The sequence below is a fragment of the Sparassis crispa genome (assembly GCF_003851025.1).
Source record: "Sparassis crispa DNA, contig_000005F, whole genome shotgun sequence".
NCBI classification, from domain to species: Eukaryota; Fungi; Basidiomycota; class Agaricomycetes; order Polyporales; family Sparassidaceae; genus Sparassis; species Sparassis crispa.
Genome location: NW_020939752.1, coordinates 966,269 through 991,584, shown reverse-complemented (window position 1 = coordinate 991,584; position 25,316 = coordinate 966,269). Strand labels below are relative to the sequence as shown.

At 46.9% G+C, this 25,316-nt stretch overlaps 11 protein-coding genes across 11 annotated transcripts; 5 read left to right on the top strand and 6 right to left on the bottom strand.

Moving 5' to 3' along the window:
- Window positions 1–2,959: 2,959 nt before the first annotated feature.
- On the bottom strand, window positions 2,960–3,175 carry SCP_0603600 (hypothetical protein; the record flags this gene model as incomplete). The annotated part of the gene is made up of 1 exon (XM_027759493.1): window positions 2,960–3,175. The coding sequence occupies one exon, from the start codon at window positions 3,173–3,175 to the stop codon at window positions 2,960–2,962; it is 216 nt and encodes a 71-aa protein (XP_027615294.1).
- A 39-nt stretch (window positions 3,176–3,214) lies between these two features.
- Window positions 3,215–3,866, bottom strand: SCP_0603590 (hypothetical protein; the record flags this gene model as incomplete). Its single annotated transcript, XM_027759492.1, has 4 exons — window positions 3,215–3,311; window positions 3,360–3,501; window positions 3,548–3,730; window positions 3,782–3,866. 4 exons carry the CDS (start codon window positions 3,864–3,866, stop codon window positions 3,215–3,217), a joined length of 507 nt encoding a protein of 168 aa, XP_027615293.1.
- Window positions 3,867–6,562: 2,696 nt separating this feature from the next.
- On the bottom strand, window positions 6,563–7,221 carry SCP_0603580 (hypothetical protein; the record flags this gene model as incomplete). Its single annotated transcript, XM_027759491.1, has 4 exons — window positions 6,563–6,591; window positions 6,653–6,806; window positions 6,865–6,879; window positions 6,934–7,221. The coding sequence occupies 4 exons, from the start codon at window positions 7,219–7,221 to the stop codon at window positions 6,563–6,565; spliced, it is 486 nt and encodes a 161-aa protein (XP_027615292.1).
- A 4,553-nt stretch (window positions 7,222–11,774) lies between these two features.
- On the top strand, window positions 11,775–12,050 carry SCP_0603570 (hypothetical protein; the record flags this gene model as incomplete). Its single annotated transcript, XM_027759490.1, has 1 exon — window positions 11,775–12,050. The coding sequence occupies one exon, from the start codon at window positions 11,775–11,777 to the stop codon at window positions 12,048–12,050; it is 276 nt and encodes a 91-aa protein (XP_027615291.1).
- A 412-nt stretch (window positions 12,051–12,462) lies between these two features.
- SCP_0603560 (hypothetical protein) lies at window positions 12,463–14,208 on the top strand (the record flags this gene model as incomplete). The annotated part of the gene is made up of 1 exon (XM_027759489.1): window positions 12,463–14,208. The coding sequence occupies one exon, from the start codon at window positions 12,463–12,465 to the stop codon at window positions 14,206–14,208; it is 1,746 nt and encodes a 581-aa protein (XP_027615290.1).
- Window positions 14,209–14,655: 447 nt separating this feature from the next.
- SCP_0603550 (hypothetical protein) lies at window positions 14,656–15,337 on the top strand (the record flags this gene model as incomplete). The annotated part of the gene is made up of 3 exons (XM_027759488.1): window positions 14,656–14,832; window positions 14,884–15,177; window positions 15,227–15,337. 3 exons carry the CDS (start codon window positions 14,656–14,658, stop codon window positions 15,335–15,337), a joined length of 582 nt encoding a protein of 193 aa, XP_027615289.1.
- A 196-nt stretch (window positions 15,338–15,533) lies between these two features.
- SCP_0603540 (hypothetical protein) lies at window positions 15,534–15,866 on the top strand (the record flags this gene model as incomplete). Its single annotated transcript, XM_027759487.1, has 1 exon — window positions 15,534–15,866. The coding sequence occupies one exon, from the start codon at window positions 15,534–15,536 to the stop codon at window positions 15,864–15,866; it is 333 nt and encodes a 110-aa protein (XP_027615288.1).
- Window positions 15,867–16,213: 347 nt separating this feature from the next.
- On the top strand, window positions 16,214–16,923 carry SCP_0603530 (hypothetical protein; the record flags this gene model as incomplete). Its single annotated transcript, XM_027759486.1, has 4 exons — window positions 16,214–16,414; window positions 16,471–16,617; window positions 16,702–16,811; window positions 16,863–16,923. 4 exons carry the CDS (start codon window positions 16,214–16,216, stop codon window positions 16,921–16,923), a joined length of 519 nt encoding a protein of 172 aa, XP_027615287.1.
- Window positions 16,924–17,662: 739 nt separating this feature from the next.
- Window positions 17,663–18,280, bottom strand: SCP_0603520 (hypothetical protein; the record flags this gene model as incomplete). Its single annotated transcript, XM_027759485.1, has 1 exon — window positions 17,663–18,280. One exon carries the CDS (start codon window positions 18,278–18,280, stop codon window positions 17,663–17,665), a length of 618 nt encoding a protein of 205 aa, XP_027615286.1.
- Window positions 18,281–20,746: 2,466 nt separating this feature from the next.
- Window positions 20,747–21,442, bottom strand: SCP_0603510 (hypothetical protein; the record flags this gene model as incomplete). The annotated part of the gene is made up of 2 exons (XM_027759484.1): window positions 20,747–21,114; window positions 21,172–21,442. 2 exons carry the CDS (start codon window positions 21,440–21,442, stop codon window positions 20,747–20,749), a joined length of 639 nt encoding a protein of 212 aa, XP_027615285.1.
- Window positions 21,443–21,748: 306 nt separating this feature from the next.
- On the bottom strand, window positions 21,749–23,299 carry SCP_0603500 (hypothetical protein; the record flags this gene model as incomplete). Its single annotated transcript, XM_027759483.1, has 6 exons — window positions 21,749–21,827; window positions 21,879–22,020; window positions 22,075–22,251; window positions 22,304–22,695; window positions 22,746–23,066; window positions 23,124–23,299. The coding sequence occupies 6 exons, from the start codon at window positions 23,297–23,299 to the stop codon at window positions 21,749–21,751; spliced, it is 1,287 nt and encodes a 428-aa protein (XP_027615284.1).
- Between the last annotated feature and the right edge of the window lie 2,017 nt (window positions 23,300–25,316).

Sequence of the window (25,316 nt, the reverse complement as noted above, 5' to 3'; positions counted from 1 at the left end):
TCAGCTACCTCGATTACAGAGTAATCTCAAACGGTGCTTTAGCAATCGAATCGGGTGTATCGTTCAGTCTTCAAGGTTCGGTCCGGTCGGTAGTTCGTTGTTAGACTCTAGGAAGTCACAGAGAGTAATAAGATCTCGGCCTAATGTTACGCGGCAGCGAAACACGAGCGTCAAGTCGAGTTGTCACGAGACAAGGTCTTAGTCTAAGACACAAGTCCGTTCAAGTGACACTTCTGGCGATGTCCTCGCACTGAAGGTCGATCAGAGTTCGTTCTTATGACTCGTAGTAGCTGTCTGCTACTAACGGTCGATTTCAGTCAAAGGCAAGTGAAAAGCTGGTTTAATGGTAACCAGGTCGAGATGGAGATCCAGCTCGACAAGGTCGTCTACTTATACAAAAGGTATCCGCAGTACTACGCAGTAATGCGAGATCGTTCATTGGCTAGATAAGGTGAAACAATACCTGGGCAAGGTAACAGCGAGGAAGTAATATGTATGAGAAAGCTGAGTAAGGTCGTGAGAGATAATCAGTACTAATGGGGATAACGAGTCGTGTATCAGAACGAGGTAAAGATGAGGCGTACATGCACGTCTTGCATGCGCGATAAGAAGAAGGTCCGGAGTTGGATCCGGTGTAACCCTAGACTAGGGGTTCTGGACATCTGGGTAAAGAATTGGAGGTTGCGCTCCAATGAGTCACGTGTTGGATCACGTGGTCTGGTAACGTAAAGGGAACAAGGAAAAGAAAAAGAAAAGACGCGCCACAAGTGGGGAGCGTTGTAACAATGGGTGGCACCGCTGGCAGAAGGTAGTGCTGGAGCTTGATGGGGACTCGGAGCTCACTGAGGGGATGTAAATTTGAGGACTGTAAATCTGTCGGTCAGCCCATCAGCAAAACCCAACTTTTACTTAAAAGGGTACTTAAATGACTTAAATGGACTTATGGTCCTTATTTAAGGATATAAGGTCAAAAAGGGCATGCATATTACATGAGTGTCTGAAATCAGACTTATTGATACTTATTTGAAGACTTATCGCCTTAGATAAGGGTTGTAAGACCAAAAAGTCAAAATAGCTCTGCAAGAAAAGTTGGGTTTTGCTGATGCCACGCATTCGTGGGGGGCTGCGGCATGGTTCCCTGCGAGATTCAGCCCCCACTCCAGCTTGCTTCGGGCCGCCAGATTTACAGTCCTGATGGGCGCATTTATAGTCCAGCAGGGCGCTTGTGGGGCCTCCCCCTTTGGGTGACGCCAGGGTGCCTGTCTGTTCTCCCTGACCCTCCCTACTGAACGTGCCCCTCCTTCCTGGCCCTCCCTAGCCTTGGAAAAGGGCGGATATATTTGACGTGCGCACCGCGCACCCTCCCACCACGGTTTTTGCCTGCTTCTCCCGCGCTGCTCCCTCTCACGCCCCCCTTGCGCCCTGCCCTTCATGTCGTGGCCTTCAGTTCACAGGGTCCTTCTCGGCACTGTTTTGCAGGTTCAGCAGGTTTGGCTCGCGCATGACGTTTCCAGGCTTAGGCGCTGGTGGACTGTCAATTTGGCAGTAATCAGCCTTTCTTAGTGTTTTTGGTGCTACTACATAGTCATAAGTTGACACTCTTGGTACTCTCTTGAAGTGTTGCTCTAGTGTACAGTACTGTACAAGTACTGTATGTCCTTTTCTTGTTCTACATACTGCTTGGACAATGTTGACATTTTCTGTGTGTTTAATGTTGCAGTACAAACAGTGATGTCAGTTATAAGGGATTATCTTTAGTGCATATAAGTTACAAATAAGGATTAAATCTGGGTTTAATAAGCAGGTCATGTACAAGGATAATCTACCAAGATTATCCCTAGCAGGCTAAGCCGAAGATAATCCAAACCACTGAGATTATCTTTAACAGGCTGAGCCGAAGATAATCCAAACCACCGAGATTATCTTTAGCAGGCTGAGCTGAAGATAATCCTGTCTATCAAGTGGGATCATCTCAGGTTGGATTATAGCAAACAGGATTATTCAGTACAAGATTATCTCAACTAAGATCATCTCCATTACAGATTATCTCAGAATAATCTATTGCTTACCCGCTCACATTGACTCGTGGCAAACTACCCATGCTCCGATTATCTCAGAATAATCCATCACTTACCTGCTCACATTGACTCATCCCAAACTACCCGTGCTCCAATCAAGCTCATGCCGCTGCTTCATCCGTGCTTGCTCTTGCTACCCACGGCAGTAGTAACCCCCTTGAGCTTTGTCAGGCAGAGTAAGCACTCATTGCACATCCTGACATCAGCCAACGATGCACCTGACTGTAGTCGAGCTTTTCCCCATCCACATCCTTTCTTGCTTTGCTGAAAGTCACCTCACACTCTGCAGCCTTCCTTCCGTACATCCTTGCCTTTTTCATCGCATATGCCCGAGCCCCCCTCTCCATGCCTTCCTTCTCCCCTACATTCCACCATGCCCCATCCATGCGCCGCCAAGCACGTATCATCTGTCGAAACTCTTCATGTAATTTGTTGACCTCTTTGTCGTGGCAGTGTTTGTTGGCACGTGCGCGGAACCACTCCACTCATTCCGCTGCAGGTGAAGCAAATGATTAATATATTTGTTTGCTTAACCACCTCAATAAAATTGACTCACCTTCACTGCTCCAAGCAGTGACATCCTGCGCCATCATTCCCGGTGGAGCGACATTCCAAAACCATGTGCACACCTCCTTGCTATCTCCAAGGGAGTGAGCTACCTGTAGATTTTTAATGGTCAAGTCTTTCTTGAGATCGATCGCACGGAGGGTGTTGTCATCATTGTCGATCCTGAGCTTGATTAACTGTTGTCAGTTGTGGTTATATCGTCGCGCGAGACTCCGGCTATGTTCAGCCGCATTCTGAATCATCTTCTATGCTCGCGTGTTGTCCTTCTGCCCCCGCGCATGCTTAGTCTTGTCACTGAGGAATGCACCTTGATGTCATAGTGATTCCTTGATGGCGCTGAGGAGATCATGTGCCAGCCCAATCCGAATGCGTTTCTCGAAACTCGCCAGAATCTCCAACACGAATGCCTTGCGCTCACCGCTGCTGAAGTCAGAAGGAAGGGCCAGGGCTTCCGATTCTGGCCGGCCATGCATTTCATCGTCCTCATCATCCTCAACCTCCTCTGCATCCGGCAGTTCAACTTTCGGCATGAAGGTCACTTGCTGTCAACACCACTTGTCCAAGTCATGTCACAAGCCACAGCATTCAGATTTCAGGCTCGTGGACTCGGTGGCAGATATATCGTCACCATCATTGTGCCTTCCCAACTGTGCCTGCAACACCAGCCTGTGCAGATGTAAGATCATTGGAATGGAGAAATGGAGAGACATGTACTGCCTCTGTTCCAGCTGCAGAGCAGTTTTCAGGAACTGCGCAGCACCCAATGGGGCCTTGCTCACCGTGAGATCCATCTGGTGTTCCTCAGGCTGCACCTCAATCTTAGCTAACTCTTGATATGCGCGACCGGCACTCGGAACTGAAATGGTGAGAGTTTAGCACAAAATATGGATGTGTGCACATACTTTTTGCATCGTTCAATGTGTAGATGCTCTCTACTTGTTTTCCTTTCTGCTTGGGGTTCACATCCATGGCCTCCCACCTCGCAACTTTCTCTGAGCCAGCAACTTCGGTCAAAGCATCGTACAGCTGAGCCTTGCATTCCTGCCCCTTGAAACCCTCACCGAGTTTGCGTGTGAGAAAAGTCCCTGTTACACAGCGTTAGCATGATTCTGTGAGCTACAACTGGGAGAACGCACCAACGTTCTCCACTTTCTGCCAGTTCCAATAGTTGTGGATGTCGTTCAGAACGTCGTGATGATGGCCCGCTCCCATCTCATGCATACTGAGTCTGGCCTGGTTGTGCTCAGCCCACGGATGCTTGACACTCTCTCCATGTGTGAGTCTGATGCCCCACGTGTAACACAGTGCATACAAGACTTGGCAAACTTCCTTGTGGGTGAGCATGTGCAATTTGGATAATAGCATCTGGATCTGATTGACCAGGGGTATGAGATGCAGGAACCGTGCCCCAAACTGCTTGAATATGTTGACCTTGTAGATGCAGGCGATGTCATAAGTAAATATAATATGCAGCAGTTCGTCCAGGCCAGTCAGAGCACCGGTGAGGGCAAAGTCCATGTGGCCAAACCTAAAGTTGTGGGTGAGTGCGATGACATGCTGCGCGGTGTTGAAAGTACCTCTCTCCCTTCTGTAGGTCTACCATCGCCCCTGGGCAGAAGCAGCCATGCCGTATGCATATGACAGCGACCACGCCACTGACTTCGAGGTTGCGAAATTTCCCCGGGCACTGTGCCCGCGCCACTTTGAACCCACTACATGTTTCTGGCTGTCTTCCCAGTGAGGGATCGCACCATTGAACACACAGGCTGACACACTGCAGGCTCTGCCTCGATAGACTCCATATACCATGTCATTTTGTCTGGATGTACGAAGTACCCCTGTCCTAATCCCAGGCTGACATCGTTCGGGTCATCGTGCTTTCGCTTTTTTTGCAAGCCGTGATTCCCATCACCGCCGAGCTCACATGCGTGTATATATCTAGAGACAGCTGAATGCTAGGAAAGAGAGTATAGAATGAGTAAACACTTACGCGAGTGAAGCGAGAGTGTCCTTCCAATCTCGGGGCATATTCATGCACGGGCAGGTAAAACAAGGTACCATGAGGGATTGAGGATCGTGATTTGGAAGTACCAAACCATGGAAGTTGCCCGCATGCTTCATCATTGTGAGATGATGCCAAATTTGACTGATAATATTAAACTCCCTGTATCGATTCTGATGAGTGTCAGTGATCCTCGTCGCAGCACCGGCGACAAAAATGCTTACCTTTACCGTCTGTGGTGCTGAATTGTTCGACAGTCTTCTAAGGGCGTAGATGTAATTGTACGCCCCCTTCTTCGACGTCAACATGTGCATGTGCCACTCTTTCAGGAGCGGCACAGTGAATGCACTTTCCGGGTGATCCAACGTCGCTGGGAACAACCCAGCATGCAACATTTGAAAAATGCGACCTGGTGCACCGAGGCAATGGCACCAGTGCGTCCTGACTTTGTGAACCCCGTTCATGCGAGTAACGACCAATTTGGACGGGGAGACATAGTCCACCACATAGGGGCAGCATGCTCCGTAATGCCCTAGGCACAGCCTGTATCCCAGTGTCGACAAATCGACTTTATCGAAGAACTCGCCGTTCCAAACATCGATCCAGTGGAAAGGATCGTGGCGATGATCGTTCACAATACACTTCAGGGTACCCTTTATCCCTAGCTCTTAGCAACAAGATCTTCTATAGTATGTCATAGCTAAGAGCTTCTTAAGTGTCAGACTGACCATGGTACCTATTATGTCCCAGGGCATTCTGTGGCATTGCCCAGGGCATAGATAGGGTAGTGGCTGGGCATATGGGATGATTATTATGTGGGATATCCTACTAGGCTAGGACATTAATTGTTTATCCCAGTATTACTGGTTGTCCCATGGTGTCAGGGGTACATAAGGATGTCCCACTGTTAGCAGAAGATGTATTTTAGGCTGTATATTTGTTGTTTCATCTTTTCATCTACTGCCATATTATATAAAATATAATTACATAGTGCGGTAAATCAGTGCTTTATTAACACTTTATATAAAAATGGGACATTCCATTTTAAGGATATCCCATTTTAAGGACATCCTAAAATGTGATTTATTTGTATGCTGACAGCTATTCAGGCTATTATTTGTCTGAATATATCTGTTAGACTACTATAATTACCTAAAGACCTATACTAGTCATTGTATTATTAAGATTGGAGAGTAACAGGTTCTTAAATGAGATATCCCATCCTATAGCATAATGTCCCAGAGTATAAGAAGTCATTGGGTATGTGTTTGTGAATGCAACTTTACTGCAATCTTAGGTCAAATGTCTTCCTTGCTTTATTCAGGTACATTCTATAGTAGCAGACTTAACTAAGGTGTCTCTTATTTGCTAGTGTATAAGTAGACTAAGTTACTGTGTTTCTTCTGGTTATTAATGAAAGTTATAGAATATTCAGGTTGGATGCAATATACTAAAGGTGACATCACGTCAATTTGAACATTGCATCAGAAAAGATACAATTACTTTTGAAACAGGAAAATAAGAACTGTTGTTTGGCCTGTTATAGTTGTTATTTGATCTAATGAACATGTTATACATACCACTAATAGTAATTAGTATTATAACACTGCAGGTGAATATAAAACTTAGTATGGGATATCCCACTATTTGTGGATCTCCCATCTCATTTGAAGTATCAGTAAAGCACTGGTTTATTGTACTATGTAATTAAGGTTTATACAGTATGGCAGTAGATGAAAATATGAAACAACAAATATACAACAGCTTAAAAATACATCTTCTGCTAACAGTGGGACATCCTTATGTACCCCTGACACCATGGGACAACCAGTAATACTGGGATAAACAATTAATGTCCTAGCCTAGTAGGATATCCCACATAATAATCATCCCATATGCCCAGCCACTACCCTATCTATGCCCTGGGCAATGCCACAGAATGCCCTGGGACATAATAGGTACCATGGTCAGTCTGACACTTAAGAAGCTCTTAGCTATGACATACTATAGAAGATCTTGTTGCTAAGAGCTAGGGATAAAGGGTACCCTGAAGTGCACGATACACTCCGCACAGAGTGCAGCGGACTGGAAGCAGTCTCGGCATCGTGTCGCTGAGGGTGCCCCATACACACAGAGGCTGGGGATGTTCGCATGAGCTTCTGTGGCCAAAAGGACCATGAGCAGATCACGAAAATGGGGCTTTCATCCCATGAACACCCTGGAGACACCATTCTGCAGTAGTACACATAAGAAATCAAAGGAGTAGCATGCACATATACGACTTACCTTGACACGATCCTCCATAGCTTCCGCCTCAGCAGAAGCAATGTCATTCATCGCGACATCGGGACCATCAGTCAGTGCCGATGAGGGCCCCGCCTCGGGGAGCGACTCATCATCAATCGATAAAAGCTTGCGCTTTTTGGGTGGAGTCCCAGAGTCAAATACAATGCCAGTGCTGGACAGGAAATGGCGGCCATCACTGTCGAGTCCCATCTTCTTGGAGACAAGGGCTACCTTGCACCGAGGTGATTGGAAAGTAATTCCTTTTGCTTTAGCCATCGGTCGATGCATCGTTGAACGACTATTAACCATGCAGGTTAGACGCGTTTCTCGAGAAGACACAACAACTTACCTGACAGTGCAAAGAGACTGAGGCTCATTGTGTCCGGTCCAGTCGTGAGGCCCCAAAATATTCGACTTGGTTCGCAATGCCTCGCCCGGATCTCTCAGCTTGTGGATTGCCTGCCACAGAAGTCCCAAGTTGGGGTGATCAAGTAGCTACGGAAAAGTACATACTACGGGCCTAAGATCTATCGGAACCAATCTAACAATTTGCCCTGCAGCCTGACACATCCCGGAGGGATATCCGGTACATCCCAAGATGAGCCACTGCAGGACAACTTGGGATGAGAAATGTAATCTGCGAAGGGAACAGCAAACCACTCACCAAAGTGAATTTGGGCACAACAACGGCCTCACAAACTTTTGAACACATAGTGTAAGTGAACGGGATGATATTGAAGGTTGAGACAACGAGGAAGAAGAAAAAAACTCACCTGCCAGAGTCAGTGATACCCTACGTTGTCGATATCTCTACGTCCACTCAACCGCTGGTAATACCAGCAGAAGCAGACACATACCGAGGTCTCACAATGGCTGTATGACCATCAGAGCACCACGGTGCTTGAGGAGGGAGGGCAGAAAGTCGGGGAGATGAGGCTTGATGCTTGAGGTGCAAGCTTGGGGAGAGAAGGGCTTGAGGCTGGAGGAGACTTGAGATTTGGCTAAGTCTCGCGCTGATAATCGTATTCGTGTGGAGCTCAAACCCATCAACCAAAATGGTAGGCCATATACAGCGCTCGACAAACTCTGATAAGTGGAGTGTAAACTACAAGAGATCAGCCGCGGATAATCCCTTGTCTTATCCATCATCCATCGTCATCCTCATAGCCTACCACTTCCTCTCTGTGAGTTCAGTCTCACAAGTTCTTGTTTTCTTCGTTTCTCCTCAAGTCCAGGGTGTGAACGGGAGGCATACGCCTTTTGAATGCCTCTGAGAATGACAGCTGCGCGTGAAGAGACGTTGTTCTCTTTGCCTGGCTGGTGGTCAGCAAGATCTCAAGACCTCAAGACCTTGGGCAGGCGACCGACTGAACGCTGTGTTTGCGACGCAGCTATCCCATTTTCTCATAAGTTCCTGAACTATTGGTGTGCTCGATTGCAGCTGCATCCCCGTGGCAGTAAGTGTCTCAGACTTTGAGCTACATCTTGTAGTTCAAAGTACTCGAGTGATTCTCTCACTAATTTTTTTGCGCGTTCGTATGTAGGCTATTACTTGTATACCGGTCTTGCTGTGTTGGTGTGTGAGCAACCTCAGGTCTCGCTTTTTTTTCGCTGAGGTTTCCTGAGGTACGCCGACCAGAGCTCAGAGTTTGTTTTACTCTGACTATGTGTTCTCACTGAAACAGAGGATGTCTATGAGACATGGATGCAGACATGGGTGTGAGGCGAACGCAGGACCAGGACAATGGGCAAGGGGTCGATCAGGTGAAACTTTTCCTCAACCTTCTGCCTGTCATGGGCACTGAGCGATCTCATACCTTACACCAGCACGCAGTGGAAATCGTTCCAGGCCATCAGCCTCCCAAACCAGCAATGACCCAATGTCGTGAGCATTGACACTGCCGACTGCGTCGTCATCTCAGCAGGCAATCGATGACAGAAATCGTTCCAGGCCATCAGCCTCCCAGACCAGCAATGATCTAACGTCGCAAGCATTGGCGCTGCCGACCGCGTCATCATCTCACTTCAGGGTACCTCCTATCCCTGGCTCTTAGCCTCAATATAATCTACTGTTTGTTGTGGCTAAGAGCCCCTCAGGGGGTGGTCTGACCATGGGATTTGTGGATGGCCTACTGGCCTTGTGGGATATCCCACAGTTGAGAAGGTCCTGATATGGGAGCTACTTATTAGTACTATCTGAAGTGACTCATGGGCTTTAGATCTTCCCTGTTATATAGGTTCTCTCATGGACCTCCCTTGTATTATTACTAGTCAAAGGGTGCCAGGGGGTATTTTGGACCTCCTGTAGTTTGGTATTTTTCACTTTCTGGCTTATAGCTTATTATATGATAGATACTTTGCTCCTGGATTTCTTCTTACTATGCATGCTAAACCTATATTTCTAAGGCTGTAAATGTATATTGAGCATTTCACAAATGTAGACTGGCATTTGATTATGATATATAAGTGTCTTTCTAAGTATGTTGAGACATCTTGCTAGAGTATATCTTTCAAGTATGTAGAGTTACAGTTCTTCTAAATGTCATTCCAGACCTTCTTGAATAACTGACTTGTCAATGCAGGAATAAATTATATATTTTGTACTATATCATATAATAGAAGCTGCTATCATAGACTACCAGATCTTCTGCCTGATAGAGAATGAACTTTCCAAGATCTCTACTAGTATGATGGACCTCCTGTCTGACAGAGAATGGACTTTTCAAGATCTTTCTTTAGTATGATGGACCTCCCATCGCATACAGAATGGGCCTCCCAAGATTCTGATTTTACTTAATGTATCTCCCATTTTACAGAAAATGGACCTCCTAAGGCCTCTATTTTCAACTGTGGACCTCCTGTACCATATAAAATGGACCTTCCAAGGTCCTAATTTTGTGCAATAAACCTCCCAAAATATACTTCAGGATGTTTAAGGTCTCTAGCAATCACCCTAAATTTCTAAATTCACCCATATTTTTAGAAATACTATATTGCTGTTACTAGTATGTACAGCAAGTTTATTAGGTTATACATTAACTGAAACAGGCCAAATAATAGTGCTTGTTATCGCATCTTAAAAGATATTTGACACTTTCTGTTATAATGCCTAAGCTAACCTCATATAACATTTATTATATAGCATCTGATGTGAACATTCTATAACTTTCATTAACTGAGTTAAGAGACAATGTAACCCAGTGTGTCTATATACTAGTAGAGAAGATAAGATTCTGCCTATAAGAATGTAGTAAAGAGAGAAGCAAGGTATTTAGTCCAACAGTCTGAAAAAGTTGTACTTACAGCAGATGCATTCACTGCACAACATTCTCTTCCAAAGAGGATAATAGGACAGATCTATAGTTCTCCCAATATCCTAATCTAACAGGATGTCCCATTAATATACAGGGATGTCCCATTAATATACAGAAATGTCTCATTATTGCATCATGTAAAGAAATGTTCTTTGGTACAGATAGTTGTATAGACTGTTGGACTAAATGCCTTGCTTCTCTCTTTACTAGAGACCTTAAACATCCTGAAGTATATTTTGGGAGGTCCATTGCACAAAATTAGGATCTTAGGAGGTCCATTTTATATGATACAGGAGGTCCACAGTTTAAAATAGAGGTTTTAGGAGGTCCATTCTCTGTAGGATAGGCGAATTTAAAAACTTAATATGACTGCTGCTAGAGACCTTAGACATTCTGAAGTAGTATTTTGGGAGGTTTATTGCACAAAATTAGGACCTTGGAAGGTCCATTTTATATGGTACAGGAGGTCCACAGTTGAAAATAGAGGCCTTAGGAGGTCCATTTTCTGTAAAATGGGAGATACATTAAGTAAAATCAGAATCTTGGGAGGCCCATTCTGTATGCGATGGGAGGTCCATCATACTAAAGAAAGATCTTGAAAAGTCCATTCTCTGTCAGACAGGAGGTCCATCATACTAGTAGAGATCTTGGAAAGTTCATTCTCTATCAGGCAGAAGATCTGGTAGTCTATGATAGCAGCTTCTATTATATGATATAGTACAAAATATATAATTTATTCCTGCATTGACAAGTCAGTTATTCAAGAAGGTCTGGAATGACATTTAGAAGAACTGTAACTCTACATACTTGAAAGATATACTCTAGCAAGATGTCTCAACATACTTAGAAAGACACTTATATATCATAATCAAATGCCAGTCTACATTTGTGAAATGCTCAATATACATTTACAGCCTTAGAAATATAGGTTTAGCATGCATAGTAAGAAGAAATCCAGGAGCAAAGTATCTATCATATAATAAGCTATAAGCCAGAAAGTGAAAAATACCAAACTACAGGAGGTCCAAAATACCCCCTGGCACCCTTTGACTAGTAATAATACAAGGGAGGTCCATGAGAGAACCTATATAACAGGGAAGATCTAAAGCCCATGAGTCACTTCAGATAGTACTAATAAGTAGCTCCCATATCAGGACCTTCTCAACTGTGGGATATCCCACAAGGCCAGTAGGCCATCCACAAATCCCATGGTCAGACCACCCCCTGAGGGGCTCTTAGCCACAACAAACAGTAGATTATATTGAGGCTAAGAGCCAGGGATAGGAGGTACCCTGAAGTGCATCATCTCAGCAGGTGATCGTTGACGGAGAGGGCGAGCTAGCTGATAGGCAGAACTTACAATGCGCTAGCAGCTGTTTCTGATCATCCGAAACAGTAACGAATGAATTGAAGGCGTTCAACGGCATTTTGGCCGCAGACTTTCCACTGCGTGAGGAGGGTGTGATTACCACTCCGAACGCGACTTACATACCTGAGTTCCTGGTCATACGTGATGGGCAAATTGTCATGAGGCAGGATGGCCAATGGGGGCCTCAAGAATACTCGAGGTGGCTGCAGATGTATGACTGCAAGGTCATCCACCACATGTGCATCCCGACTTTGCAGAGCATGGTGGAGGCGGATGTGATGGTGCTGTGGGATAAGATATGGGTATGGGAATGGGAGGTGGACACCACATGCGGCGTGCCCGAGCTGGGCTTCCTGGTGGAGGACAAGCTGAAAGAACTCACCGAGACGGCCCTGCATGTGACACACAGATTCAAACACAAGCTTGGCGAATAGTGCAGAGCAGGGGTATACCCCTGGGTACTTTGAGCTGTACCCCTACCCTTACCCTCCAAGGGTACATACCCTTCACCAGGGGTAAGAGTATGGGTAAGGGTACCAAACCCTGAGGGTATACCCCTCAATATCTGCCTTACTTAAGAAAACAACATCATAGACATTAAGTTTAAGGCTTGTTATAGCCTTCTTTTTTCTTTGAAGCTTCTGTAGACATATTTTAAGGCTGTATCTAGACTATACTTAGGCTTTAGTCACCATACAATTACTGCTTACATTATATATACTATATGCAGTGATACCCTCCAGGGGTACAAGAGTCTGAAAGTTCATACCCCTACCCTTACCCTCCAATACCCTTACCCCTTACCCTTGAGGGTTATCCATACCCCTGCTCTGCACTATTGGCGATATGGTCTCAGAGAAGAACAAAGCCGGCATGCAGCTCCTGCTGATGCTCACGCAATGCCTTGACCGTCTTCATCTCTTACCGACCTCTTGCAATCACACGATCGTGCTGGGTGCACATGTGCAATGCCTCACCCTCAAGTTGTGGGGGTACGTGAACTACTACTCAGTCATTGTCAGTCGCCTTGAGACCCCAACTCTGCACGGGAGTGCAGATTGGGACATATTACCGGTCCGTGGTGCATTCACGAATGACGTGAGTGTCACGCAGTCATTGTTCTGCATCGGCGTGCTGTTTCGGTTCATCCAGATGAAGACCGACAAGATGAGGATTAAGAAGTGGGCATTCCCTGTGCCTATCAGCAATGAGCTAAGCCTCGAAATGTCATGGTCGTGCCTTCTCAGGAACGAGACCAATCTCGCGGGGATCTTGAACTGCCCAGGAGATTGGCCCTCGAGGATGCTGCACGAGGCTACCAATGCTGTCTGTGATGTGCAGCTGCCACCTTTGAAAGGCGCGTCCGAAAGCTCAAGTGCTGAGCAGCCCCCACAGAAGAAGCAAAAGAATGACAAACAGCTGTCCGTTCAGCAAGGTGATGGCAATGTCAAGTCGCAGGCCTCGCACTCTGTGGCAGAGTCCTCCAAGAAGTCCAAGCAGTCGCATTGTGGCATGCGAGGAAAAAAGAATCACCACGTCGAAGGTTCTAGCATGGAGACATCACAGCCTGCCCATCTATCTTTGGTGCATGAGTGCAGCACATTAATCGGTGCTGCATGGAACACCGCACTCTCAGCTGTGCCGCCTTTAGCAGCTCCTGCACGGGTGGCAACGTACTTCTTCCCTCCACCTTTCATGCTTGGGTGCTCCAGTGACAAGCTTAGGTGGTATCTGCACAATTTCGTGCGGATCCACAGATTTTGTCATCAACGTATTCTAGATCCAACAATCGGCGGCCTCCCACTGAAGATAGTGAAATGGTGTGATGCGTTGTGGGGGGATTACAGCCTGGACGAGGCAGTGGATGGTGGCAGTGCAATCACAGTGAGCAGAAGTGTCGATGCCTCTGTAGAGGGTGAGATGGGGGTGACTGAGGGCCCAATCCGCACGAGTGATGCCACGGGCCCCATGTCACAAGTGAATTCTGCGAGTAAGACTGGCTCTGCGAAAAAGGTGAAGGATAGGCATGAGCGACAGCAGAATATTCACCATCTCTTCACTGCGACCGGCCGCATGAGCTCCTACATCGAGACTGCGCAACCGCATTTCGGCATGGACTTAATTTCAGTGGATGACGTAGATGAGCTGTGCGAGAAGCTGTTGTGGGAGGTTCACGAGACCAACTGGCATTGTGAGCTGCATGCATTGGATGCTCATCTATTGGACATGAGCAAGTGGAGCTCCATGCACCACTGGGAACGTGAGGCGCAACTCGCGAAAGTGTGGGACAAGCGGGACTCTGGCTCAGGTCTAACGTTCACACCATGTTGGAACTCACACGATGTTGTCTTCTGCTGGGTGCGTGCTCCTGCGCAGGGATGGCTGCCGTGCAAAAAATTCTTGGCCGCTTTTATTGCTGTTATGCAGCGATGGCCAGAACTTCCGGAAGGCTTACGACTGGATGCGCGCAAGGTCCTCGCCTATGAGGCGGACAAATACAATCTCTTGCAAGAGAACATCGTCCGATTCTATGTGACTACATTTGTGCATCACTTCCACCATCTGCCCATCACACCCATCCAATATGCTTAGTCCGCCATTCGTGTTTGCTCGCAGATTGTTGTTTTGTATATCGTTGTATGAATGACATGTTCGCATTTTTGCATGTTCAATACTTCTCGAGTGATTTTTCTTTCCCAATGATCTTACTGTGTTGAGTTGTGCTCGGAATCACGGTAAGTAGTTATGTTGCATGCTATACTCTCTCGTGCTCATTGCTCTCTCCCGTAGGCTTTCAGTTTGCACGCAATGCCCCTCCCCGATAGATCTGCAATAGCGAAACAGGTCAAGTAGTTATGTTGTGTGCTAGATCTTTGTTACTCATTGCTGTCTCCCATAGGCTTTCAGCTCACGTGCAACGCCCCTCCCCGATAGATCTGCAGTAGTGGATGGCTCGACACTGTTTGTGTACGTATATTTGCTCAAAAACTTACAGTATAAAATGCCAGCCATGAATGCACTGACCTTCAGCTCCAGAATATGGCTCCCATTTTCACTGATCCTCACGTCAAAACCATCATCGACAGCTTCCTGCCTCGGCGTGATGTCCTGGTCTCGTCCTTGATAACGTGTGCCATCCAGCCCGATGAACGCCACGCCGTCATGGTGAGCTATGGCGTTAACAATGTGGACAACCTCGGCATGCTCTTCGAGACTGTAAGCATGGTTCAAAATCTTGCTACTGAATAGTTTCTTACCTTTGCCCAGTGTCGTGTGACTCCGAAATGTGCCCGCCATCTCAAGCGGCTCCGAGCGCAAATGACGACGGCCAATATGGTGCAATGCCATGAGGATGTCGCTGCACTTCGCCCGCGCCCCATACTCGGTGGTGCGGCCTATTTGCACTCTGACAGCCCCAAGTCTGAGGCGACGATGCTGCTGACAAGCCCCATGGTTGACACCAGCTTGCCGCCAAGTTCTCCCATCATGTCGCCAGCCTTGCATCACCGTGGGCATCCTCCATTGGACTCTGGCAATGTCTCAGTGCTTGTGGTGTGCAAGGTAAGTCTTATCTAGTGTTTGATGCCAAGCATGCTAATGCTCTATTCAGAGATCAGACATTCCTCTCATTATTCCAGCACGGGGAATACTTTGCCACGATTACCTCGAATTCACCTTCAAGCAGAGTTTTATCGAGACCATGCTCGTCGATGACGCATGAGGCTTATCACCCTACCAGTGCTACTGCCCTCACCTGCGTAAGTTTACAGATTATCCGAAGCACGCCGACAAGCAGTACTTGCTACCCAGGGATCCCCATCTACCACGAGAAGGGGAGCACGTGGCATCCGACTGAAGCTCAGATCTCTAACATACAGGCTGCAGTGAGCACGCATCTCTCTGCGCTCCTGGCTACCATGGACACGTTCGTGAAGAGCGATCCCAACACTTCATCATCCTCTTTGTCCGGCTCTCGGTATATCCCCTCAACTCCTTCGACTAGCGGGAACTCCAAGGCCGGGGGTAGCCTGAGCTCCAGCACACGTGTGGGCAAGCACGCATTATCACCGAACATGGAGATGGAGAGGAGGAGATCGAAATGGATGGACAACAGCAAGGTGCATGAGGTGACAGACTACGATATAGAGCTGACGGACGATGAGGTGGAGGCAGAGATTGTGCCTAATGATGACATTCCGGGTGAGGTCATCGAGATTGTCGAAGGCAAAGAGATCTACTACATAATGTAGACTGACCTAATTTGGAATAGCTCACCCAACCGGAGTCTCAACAGGAAGATAGATATTACTTTTTGAATGGGGAAGTGTCCGTGTAGTTCAACCTGGTGAGATCAAATCTGCGTGCATTCAATCTGAAGATCCTCCACTTAGCATCAGCACATTCTTAGTGGTAACGCAGCCAATAACACTATATTTTGCATATCGCGAGGCTAAACTAACAAGTCCGATCAGGGTTACCATGTCTCAGGTGCAGTGTTATCGGAAGAGCCGGTATATCCACTAGGAATGTTTAAAGATCACAACCGTGGAATGCTGGTGAGTTAATCTCACCTCGTTGTATCAGAAGTGCGCTGACGATGCCAGCAACCTCGCTCGACGATAGTAAATGCATTAGTTGGAAGCCGGGCGAGCTCAGCATACTCGATGAAAAACATGCGGAGTATCAGGTGTTCAAACTCGGCAGCGTGCAAAGAAAGGAACTCCTCGATGTTATGGCAGAGGCATTACAGAAGGCCTCTCCTCGCCTTCAGAACATGCAACTATTGACAGTTCGTAAGGTGAGTGTCACTCTCATCAGTATTTCATTCAAATATGCTAAGGAATTGACATACAGAAGGTTCTGCACTTCTTCAAGAATGATAGGGTTCGGAAGATTCAAGGTGACGGACGTGTTCCTCCCAACACACGCATGCTATTTTCTATGTGCATCCGTCACGATGGTGCCAGCGCATTGTGGGTGAATTCTGAGGAGAGGTGGAAGGTATGAAACGCGTCGCTGGAACGCGAGAAGGCGAGCGGCACAGTGAATGATGGCAACTGCCTGGGACTTATCTCCTCACTCAAGGCCTCACTTTTCAAGAAGCTGCCAGCGGAGGAGCAGAAGGAGTGGGCCGAGAAAGCGGATGTGCTGCGCAAGGAGGAGGAAAATATGAGCCTCGATGAGGCCATCGCCGTGTAAGTCCAGAGCACATTTTTGGTATTGTCGAAGCTCATCAGTGACGGCAGCAACCAGGAGACCCTCTTCGTCACAGTGGCCATGGGTCTGAAGGCCTTGATTGGAAGGTGAACGCGGGCAAGCCAGTGAGAATGTCGGCTTCCATGTGAAGATGGTCTATAAACCCCGAGATGGAGCTACTCATTTCACTTGGTAAGTTCACACCCTTGTTTGTATTATCTCATTCTCATGTCATTCTCAGCATGAACGTTATGCTGAATCAAGAATCGGGACACTTTTCAACATTCGAAGGGGGTAGCGAAGCTGAACGCTTGCGGTGGATGCACTTTGCGGAGCAAGTGTTTTGTAAGTTTTAGGCTGTGCATTCACCTGGGTCTCTAAACCTTACAGTAGTACCCGCAGCTGTCAACCGAAAGGCTGACAACGTGACTGGCAAGCCCGTTCTTCTACAAATGGAGGATGACTGGACCCCCGTGCGCGTGAGAAAGACTCTCAAGGAATACTTGAAAGGTTTATGGGGTATGTACTTCTCATTTTGAAATATGTTTTATCGTACTAACTATGTGAAATAGACTTTTCTCACCATCCAGTCATGGATCCTCCCGATCTCCCGTGGAATGAGCTCAATGATCTCATGTGCGACGTGATGCCCGAGATGTGGTGTGGATCTCTCGGGGATCCAGAGAAGATGAAGGCCGCAGAAGTCATGGCCCTTTACCTTCAGATGCACGACTGTCAGGATACCGCTGTGGCCTTGCACTTCATGGTACACCCTGAAGACATCAAAGGTCGCAAGAATGTCAATATTCTAGGCGAATCGTCCCATGGCGGCCACATCATAGTTCTTGAGTCAGAAGAGGATGATGATGACGATGATAGTGTAGTCGTCCTCTCCCCATCGCACAGGAAACTTAACCTTATGAAGTCGAAGGGCGCTCGTGTGTCGAAGGAGAACAAACGCTGAAGTGACCATGAGCACAGTGAGAGAGAGCACGAGGGCGAGCGTGAACATGGCGTTGATGGACAGCACCACGATGACGATGGAGGACAGCATGACAGTGTCGATGGTGGACATGATGACAATGACGATGGAGGACAGCGCGATGACATCAATGGAGGACAGATGAGGAGGGGACGGAGGTGCAACCAACCTCCACGGTGCATGCTCCATTGTGTAACCACTATCTGTCACTAATAGAATACCAACAGTGAGCCGCCTGAGTCTGCATTGACCACTAAGGGTGCACACAATGATGACGATGACGGAGGACATCACAACAGCGATGATGGAGGACAGCGCGATGATGACGATGTCAGTGCCGGTCAGCTCAACAGTGATACAAATGCGGAAGGCAAGGATGATCCGGACGTGCACCCCAAGGACAGGTGGGATGACAAGAAGGTAGCAAAGGCAGCGAAGATGAGGAGGGGATGGAGGCGCAAACAACCTCCACAATGCATGCTCCATTGTGTAACTGCTTTATTTGTCACTAATAGAATACCTACAGTGAGCCTTAGTCTGCATCAAACGTGAAGGGTGGCGGTCGGGCTCCAGCAAAGAAACCTCGGTACGTTATCATTACTTATTTTACACACTTTCTCATTGTATCTACAGTGTCGCAGGCAGTGTTGCCGGTGAGAAGTGACTAACACGGGCTGCGACTCTGCCGTGCAAGTCTACCCGTATCGCTATCCCTACTGAACGCAAGAGATTCTCGAAGTAAGGCCGATGTAAGGTTCAGTCGCATTTTCTCCACGCATGCCTTTACTATTATTCTTCGGTGTCGTTCTGTTGTTTCATGATTGAGATAATCCTTAGATAATCCCTTACAAACCCCCACTCATCCTTTGTTGATCCTTATGCTATTTATACAGGATAATCCTTAGATAATCCCTTACAACACCTGCTCATCTTCCTTCAATTCTTATGATGTTTAACAGTGGATAATCTGCTGGTATGAGTTGTGTTAGTTACATTAGTGGAGATTATACAAGAGGATGATCTCTTGGATTATCATTCTCTTTTACAAGTTGAGGGATCATATATAGCAGATAATCATAGGATTATCCATGTCTAATCCTACTATGTACAGCATGTTAGGAGGGTTAAAGCACCCTAAGTGATTTGAGATAATCCAAGGATAATCTCAGTAGATTATTCTTGTACATGACCTGCTTATTAAACCTGGATTTTATCCTTAATTGTAACTTATAAGCACTAAAGATTATCCTTTATAACTGACAATGATGGTATAAAAGGAACAACTGTCTTTCCTGCAGGTAACTAAAGGCTGTATCTATGAGCCTAGGACAATGAAGGCTTGCTCATGTAGTTTTTGATTACTGTAACTACCACACCACCTGTACTTGTACTATATGTATTGATCATACACCCTTGCTCAAAAACTGTGAGCACCCAGTCAGAGTTGGGGACTGGTGCGAGCGCCGCTACGATCCGTATCTGATACGAACTGGGATGTTTCCGTAATTACGATACGGTTGCGAGCCCTAGTTGGGATAGCTTGCTCTTCAAGCAAGAATGTAGGTACGTAGGGTGCTTGTCCTAATCAAGGAGTACTTACCGTCACTTCTCACCAACCTTTCATATTGTGGTTCCAGGTGCTTCTCCCCGCTGGGGCAGTGGAAGATCAACCATTGTTCTTGGCAAAGAATAAGTGTGTTACTGAAATTTTGAAAAAACACACGGGACATAACACCACTTCAATAAACACTCGCATGATACGGCAGTGCCTCTTCACTGTCAACAGGTTCACTTCTAGAGTCTGACACATACGCAACATCACTTCTCCCACGTTGGAGTTCTGACTTCCGTGAACTTCATCAGGAAAACCCAACTTTCTCTTATGGACTTATTTAGACTTTTGGGTCTGACAACCCTTATTTAAGGCCATAAGTGTTCAAATAAGTCGAATTTCAGACACTCAGGGAATATGCCTTAGGCCCTTTATGTCCTTATGTCCTTAAATAAGGATCATAAGTCCATTTAAGTTATTTAAGTGTCCTTTTAAGGAAAAGTGGGGTTTTCCTGATGTTTCGGAGACAACTAGAGTTGAACTAGAGTGTCATATCCACGAGGCACAATTGGCTACAAACTCCGAGTCTGAATCGCCTGGGTCCTTGAGTACTGTTGCAATTTGTGGCATGTTCTCACCTCATCTGAAGTATATATAACCATCCTTGAACTACAGTAGAGAGTCTTTCAGTCTTTCAACTACTGCCACTGCCTTTTACATCAGGAAAACCCAACTTTCTCTTAGGGACTTATTTAGACTTTTGGATCTGACAACCCTTATTTAAGGCCATAAGTGTTCAAATAAGTTGAATTTCAGACACTCACACCTGTCCCTGGCATACTGATATATCAAGTATGGTCACAAGAATAAGGGACTGATACATTGACGGTGATAACTACTACAGGCTCTGATACATCATTCTGTGGTCCTCAACAGTCCCTTCTATGCCATGTTTGTTCTCCCTTAGGTGGCTGACATCCTCCCGGTCCTCCCTGCTTGTCCGCTGTTTTGGTAGATCTGGTAGGATGTCGGGATCTCATAGATCTCTAAGATTCGGTCTGGATCGTGCGAGAAAATCTCACCTTCCTGTCGCGCCCTGTCGCACCGCCCGCCTTCATTCTGTCATAGATTTGTTATTCAGTTCTATATGTCGCAACAGGTTTCCATTTAGAGAATGTCACACAAAAATCAACATATTTGTACAAAAATATCAACAGAGCACAATGCTACATGTTATACCATTCAGCCACCAAGGAACATCTTCTGAGTGTCTGGGGAGACCTGCAAAAAGGGGTACAACTGCTGGAAGCTATGGGCAGAAATCCGCGGACCTGTCTGATATTAACCTGCTAAAGGGCAGATGCCGGAATGGTACCCACGAGAGAAGCGGACATGCTAGCTTATGTGTGCGGTGGAAGAATGTCCATAGGTCCAATCACCAGACCCATTTCCGGAAGGGTAACCTCGGCAGAATCCACAGCTACGGTAACGTCGCCTCCCGCCTGCAGCCAGGCAGGCACACAGTGCCATACAGACTTGCAGTGATCTCTCATAGACTCCCAGATTTTTGCTTGATGGTATGCATATGCAGTGGCACCTTCTAAATGTTCAGGCGATCGTGCTGGAATCGTGTCAATTTGCTCCATCCACCACCACCACATCCAATCATGAAAACTGATGACTCTCCACATCTCCTCAGGTAACTGGTAGCATTCCTCAATCCAGCGATAAGCCTGAGCACGGGCATTGCACCACTTGATATGGAGCTCTGAAGAAATCTGAAAGCTTTCAGATCATTCATCAACAGAGAAATGGAACGACGAACCTTCATTGACACCGGCGTCCGTCGTGCTGGTGTCCCCCACACCATGTGTCCACCATATCCAAGGCAGCTTCTTGCAGCTCTGGGTCTCACCCAATCCAGCCTCCGTCATTCCCCACATGTCTTCCTCTTGCAGCAGGGCCAAGCTGTGGGGTCTTGAAGGTTCGTTGAGCAAGACGGACAGTGAATTGATTGCATTGAAGGCACCACAATAGCGGGCTGCGTCTGCATTGACTTTCTCCTGAATATGCGCGATGGATGTCTTTGCTCGCATGAGGTATCGTTGTCCATGAACAAAATGGTCCTTGAATTTGTACATATGCATATGCAGCCATAGATGCCATCGCAGATCTTCTAAGGCGTCATGTGCTTGGGCAATCTGCAGATGCAATTCATATGTCTGAAGGTGAGAGTCACAAGGTGTCACTGCGGGCAGTTCCAATGGCAAATAGAGTGTCATATCCTGCGTGAAAACCTCCTTAGCGGCAGCAGCCACAGCTCGCGTGCGCAGAGCCACGGTAGCAGGGATATAGAGCTGCTGGATGTATGTCCAAGCCTCTATCTTGCGACGTAGTGCATTTCACCGCTCAATCATCTTGGCACATTGGAGATCTGTGGAATGTGCCCCGAGGGTCACTATGTCGTGCCGAAGGTGATATCTAAGATGAATGTATGAGAACAGGAGCTGAATTACAATAACTGGTGCTTACTGCTGTTCCTGGAGCTCGATTCCGGCCATTATCATCACGCTTGGGGATACCAGGTCATGCACCATCCCACTTTGCACACCATTCTCTAACTCCACAGCCTCCTCATTGGCTAACTGCAGGTGCACAGCCACTTGAGTCACCGCTGAATGTGTATGAATGTCAGACAGACATTGCACACCGCAATTGAACTACTTACTAGGACAGGTCGCAACAACAGGGTTCAGTTTGGATGAGTCCTTCTCCCATGTTTTGACAGTGTTTCTCCATAAGTTCCAATCCTCCAGCACCATCGCATCGTTAAGTTCTGCAAATGCCAAGACTTGTTTATTGTGCTCAGGTAATGCAGCTTTAATCTTCACCAAAAAAAGTGTGGCTTCACATTTATTAGCCTGGAGATATTCAAAGGATCTTGATACAGCACTCACGCATTCCGCAAACTTTTCTCCAATTATAATCTGTGAACGCATCATCCAGGAAATTGCATCGTGAACCGGGGCCTATCTCCTTTGTACTTGAGGAATATAGGTTCGAGTCTGAATATGGTCGCTCGACACCCTCACCGTCCATCTCACCAACATGCAAGGTGTGGTGAAATGAGTAATTATCTTGGCATGACTTCTGATGGGCATTGATATGGAATTTCGGGATTAGGAAGACAAAGTCGTGATCATCTTTCTTGAATGGGCAAGATTTGTAGAGCTGGTACCATTTCCACAAGTTTTTATGCCACTGACAAGCGATGTCATAGGAGATGACAACATCCTTTGATGGGACATTGGCCAAGGTCGAGAAGAACATGTAATCCATGTTGACATACCTGCACAATGATCAGCACCAGAATATAGACCACCATGAACATTAGCTTACCATTCTCCCTTCTGGAGATCACTGACACTGCAAGGCAGCCTCATATCATGCCGTGTACACGTCACGGCACCGACACCACTTGCAGCTGTACCTGTGACCGAGCCCCTCATATTGGCTAACTTGACAGCATCATGGTTGTTGCACATACTCTGCTCTTCCGTCACAAGAGAGTCGTATATGCTGAGGTATTCCTTGTATGCCCTTTCCTCTACGAAGTAGGCGTAGCCGTGATTCAGCCCGGGATCAACACTGTCTGAGGAAACCTTCTTGCATTTGAGGCGGAAATTTGCGTTGAGCCCAATAAACAGCTGGTACAACCATCTACCATTAGGTAAATTATCAGGCTGTGATAGGCAAGATGAATGATTGAGAACTCACTTCTCATTCTCTGGAGCTTCCTCCCAGTCTGGACGCAAATTCTTTCCAGGGTGGGGACAGGCCGGGCAAAGAACCACGCAAGACCCAGGAGTGGTCGCTCGCACACCACCTGGATCATGGCCCCGACCAGCTCGCTTCAGCATCTTCAGGTGCCACCACATATGCATAATACGCATGAAGGCAGGGTAGCGATCCTACACCTCATTAGCAATGTAGAGAATTGTAGATTGGCATGCAATGTACCTTGGGCGTTCGTACGCCAGTCAGTATTATTAGTGAGCCGGGCAAGACTCTGGTAGAACTCGTAGCCAGATGTCTTCGACTGAGTAGTCAGCAGGTGCGCATATCAGCATAGATGGAAAGTAGCAGCAGTCTTGGGGTTTGTTGACGTGGCTGGAAATAGCTGTGCACGAAGGAGTTGCACAGCGTGCACTTTAGCTGTCTCGCAGCTGCAAAAATCCAGGCCGATTTCATGTATCCCATTAGTATTTAGCACCAGGAAATCATCCCCTGTGGCTCGCACAGGCAGATGACATCGGTGCTCGAATCTATAAGTGAGTCCATGACCCAGTTGGACTCGTAATCTAAGATTTTTCAATGAGTTTGGTTGGAAGTGGGATCCAGTCCAAGTCTGTATTTCGCAAGCAAGCGATCAGCTACACCTCATTAAAAGAATGGTAAAGCCGATGCACCTGCACACAATGAAAAGGTGTGCGCTTGTGGAAATTGACTTCACATGTACAGCAGTAAATGGCGAGGTCGAAGCAGTCCTGGCTGCGAACCATGGCTGAGCCTTCCTCGCAAAATTGGCACCACCCAGAGTCATAGCCGCAGCGCCCCTCCAAGCACAGCATTTCGGACAGATAATTGTCAATCTCTGGGATCTATTCCCGGAGAGGATTATCCTAATGACCCAATATCAAAAAGCCGCCAGAGAGGAAATAGCAGAGACTTACTCCTGCACCATGCCGACAAGGCTTACATGCAAGCAAATTCTTAATGTCTTCTAGATATTGAGGGTCCAGGTCAAAAATATCGATGTCCTCATCATCGTCTATGATAGCAGTGTTTGTCGTTCCACAGAGCTCGGAAAAATCAAATGATGGGGTGCTCTGGGCACCCGTATTCATAGTGGAAGCGGTGTAGAAAGACATTCTGGTGAAAACTTTGTTGCCTCCAGACACGTACTCTGTGTGATGTACAATGTCCTGCAAATAGTGGATGTTGTTGTTGGTGCCATCAGCATCGCCATCCAAGACAATGTACTCCTCGCAATTTAGGGCTCATTTCTTCTTCAGCATTATGGAGACAGCTGCATGGCAGAAAGACTTCAAGTGCGTCCAATATTTCATTTTGTTGATAAGTCTGGCAGAACATAGAGGGGCACGCAGAAAAAATGAGCGTCGAGAAAAGAAATGGTGCCGGCTGTTGCTAAAAAAAAGTCTATCGGATGGGTATTCTTGCTGTGTGACAGTGCATGGTGTCAGAGACCCCTACTGATGTTACAAATAATGTACAGCAAATCCGGAAGATGCGCTAGTGACCAGGGCTTGATATATCATACTCCCGTTGCGAACTTCAGCTGTGCACTAAACCTTGGCATTTGGGTAACATCCAAAAGTCGTCAACAAGAATCTATAGTCAGTCAGCCAGATGCCCGACCTCATTGTATACACACTTGGATGATGGAGTGACTTGAATAAGGGCCAAAGATTTCAGGTGCAGCATGCAGCTGTCAGGATAGGCTTGAGCTAAATGCACAGTTGAGCATCTATTGAGTTCCAACAAGACTAGCCAATCGCAGGACACCGCTAAGTATCACCCTAAAACTCCATATGACATTTACATTATCAGATACCTTTACATATCTGCCTCGGACGACTGCGCACATATGACGTTCAGCCTGCAAAGCCACTACATTCTTGACTATACATTACTCTACTGACCTTATTCACTGTTGCACCCTAAACCCGATGCATGCTTCCAGCCTGGCCAATGTCATGTTCTCGACCTCATGCAATGCCAACCTCCCCGCCTGATGCAGTCGCTCCCACCACCCATACTCCCGACCTAGAGTGACGTCGTGCTCCCAACCTTACGGTCGCATCGCCCACTCTCAACATCGCACACCTTCGCACTACCTCGGGAAAATATCACTCCGCCTCAGCCTGGCATAACATCGCTCTCTCGTCG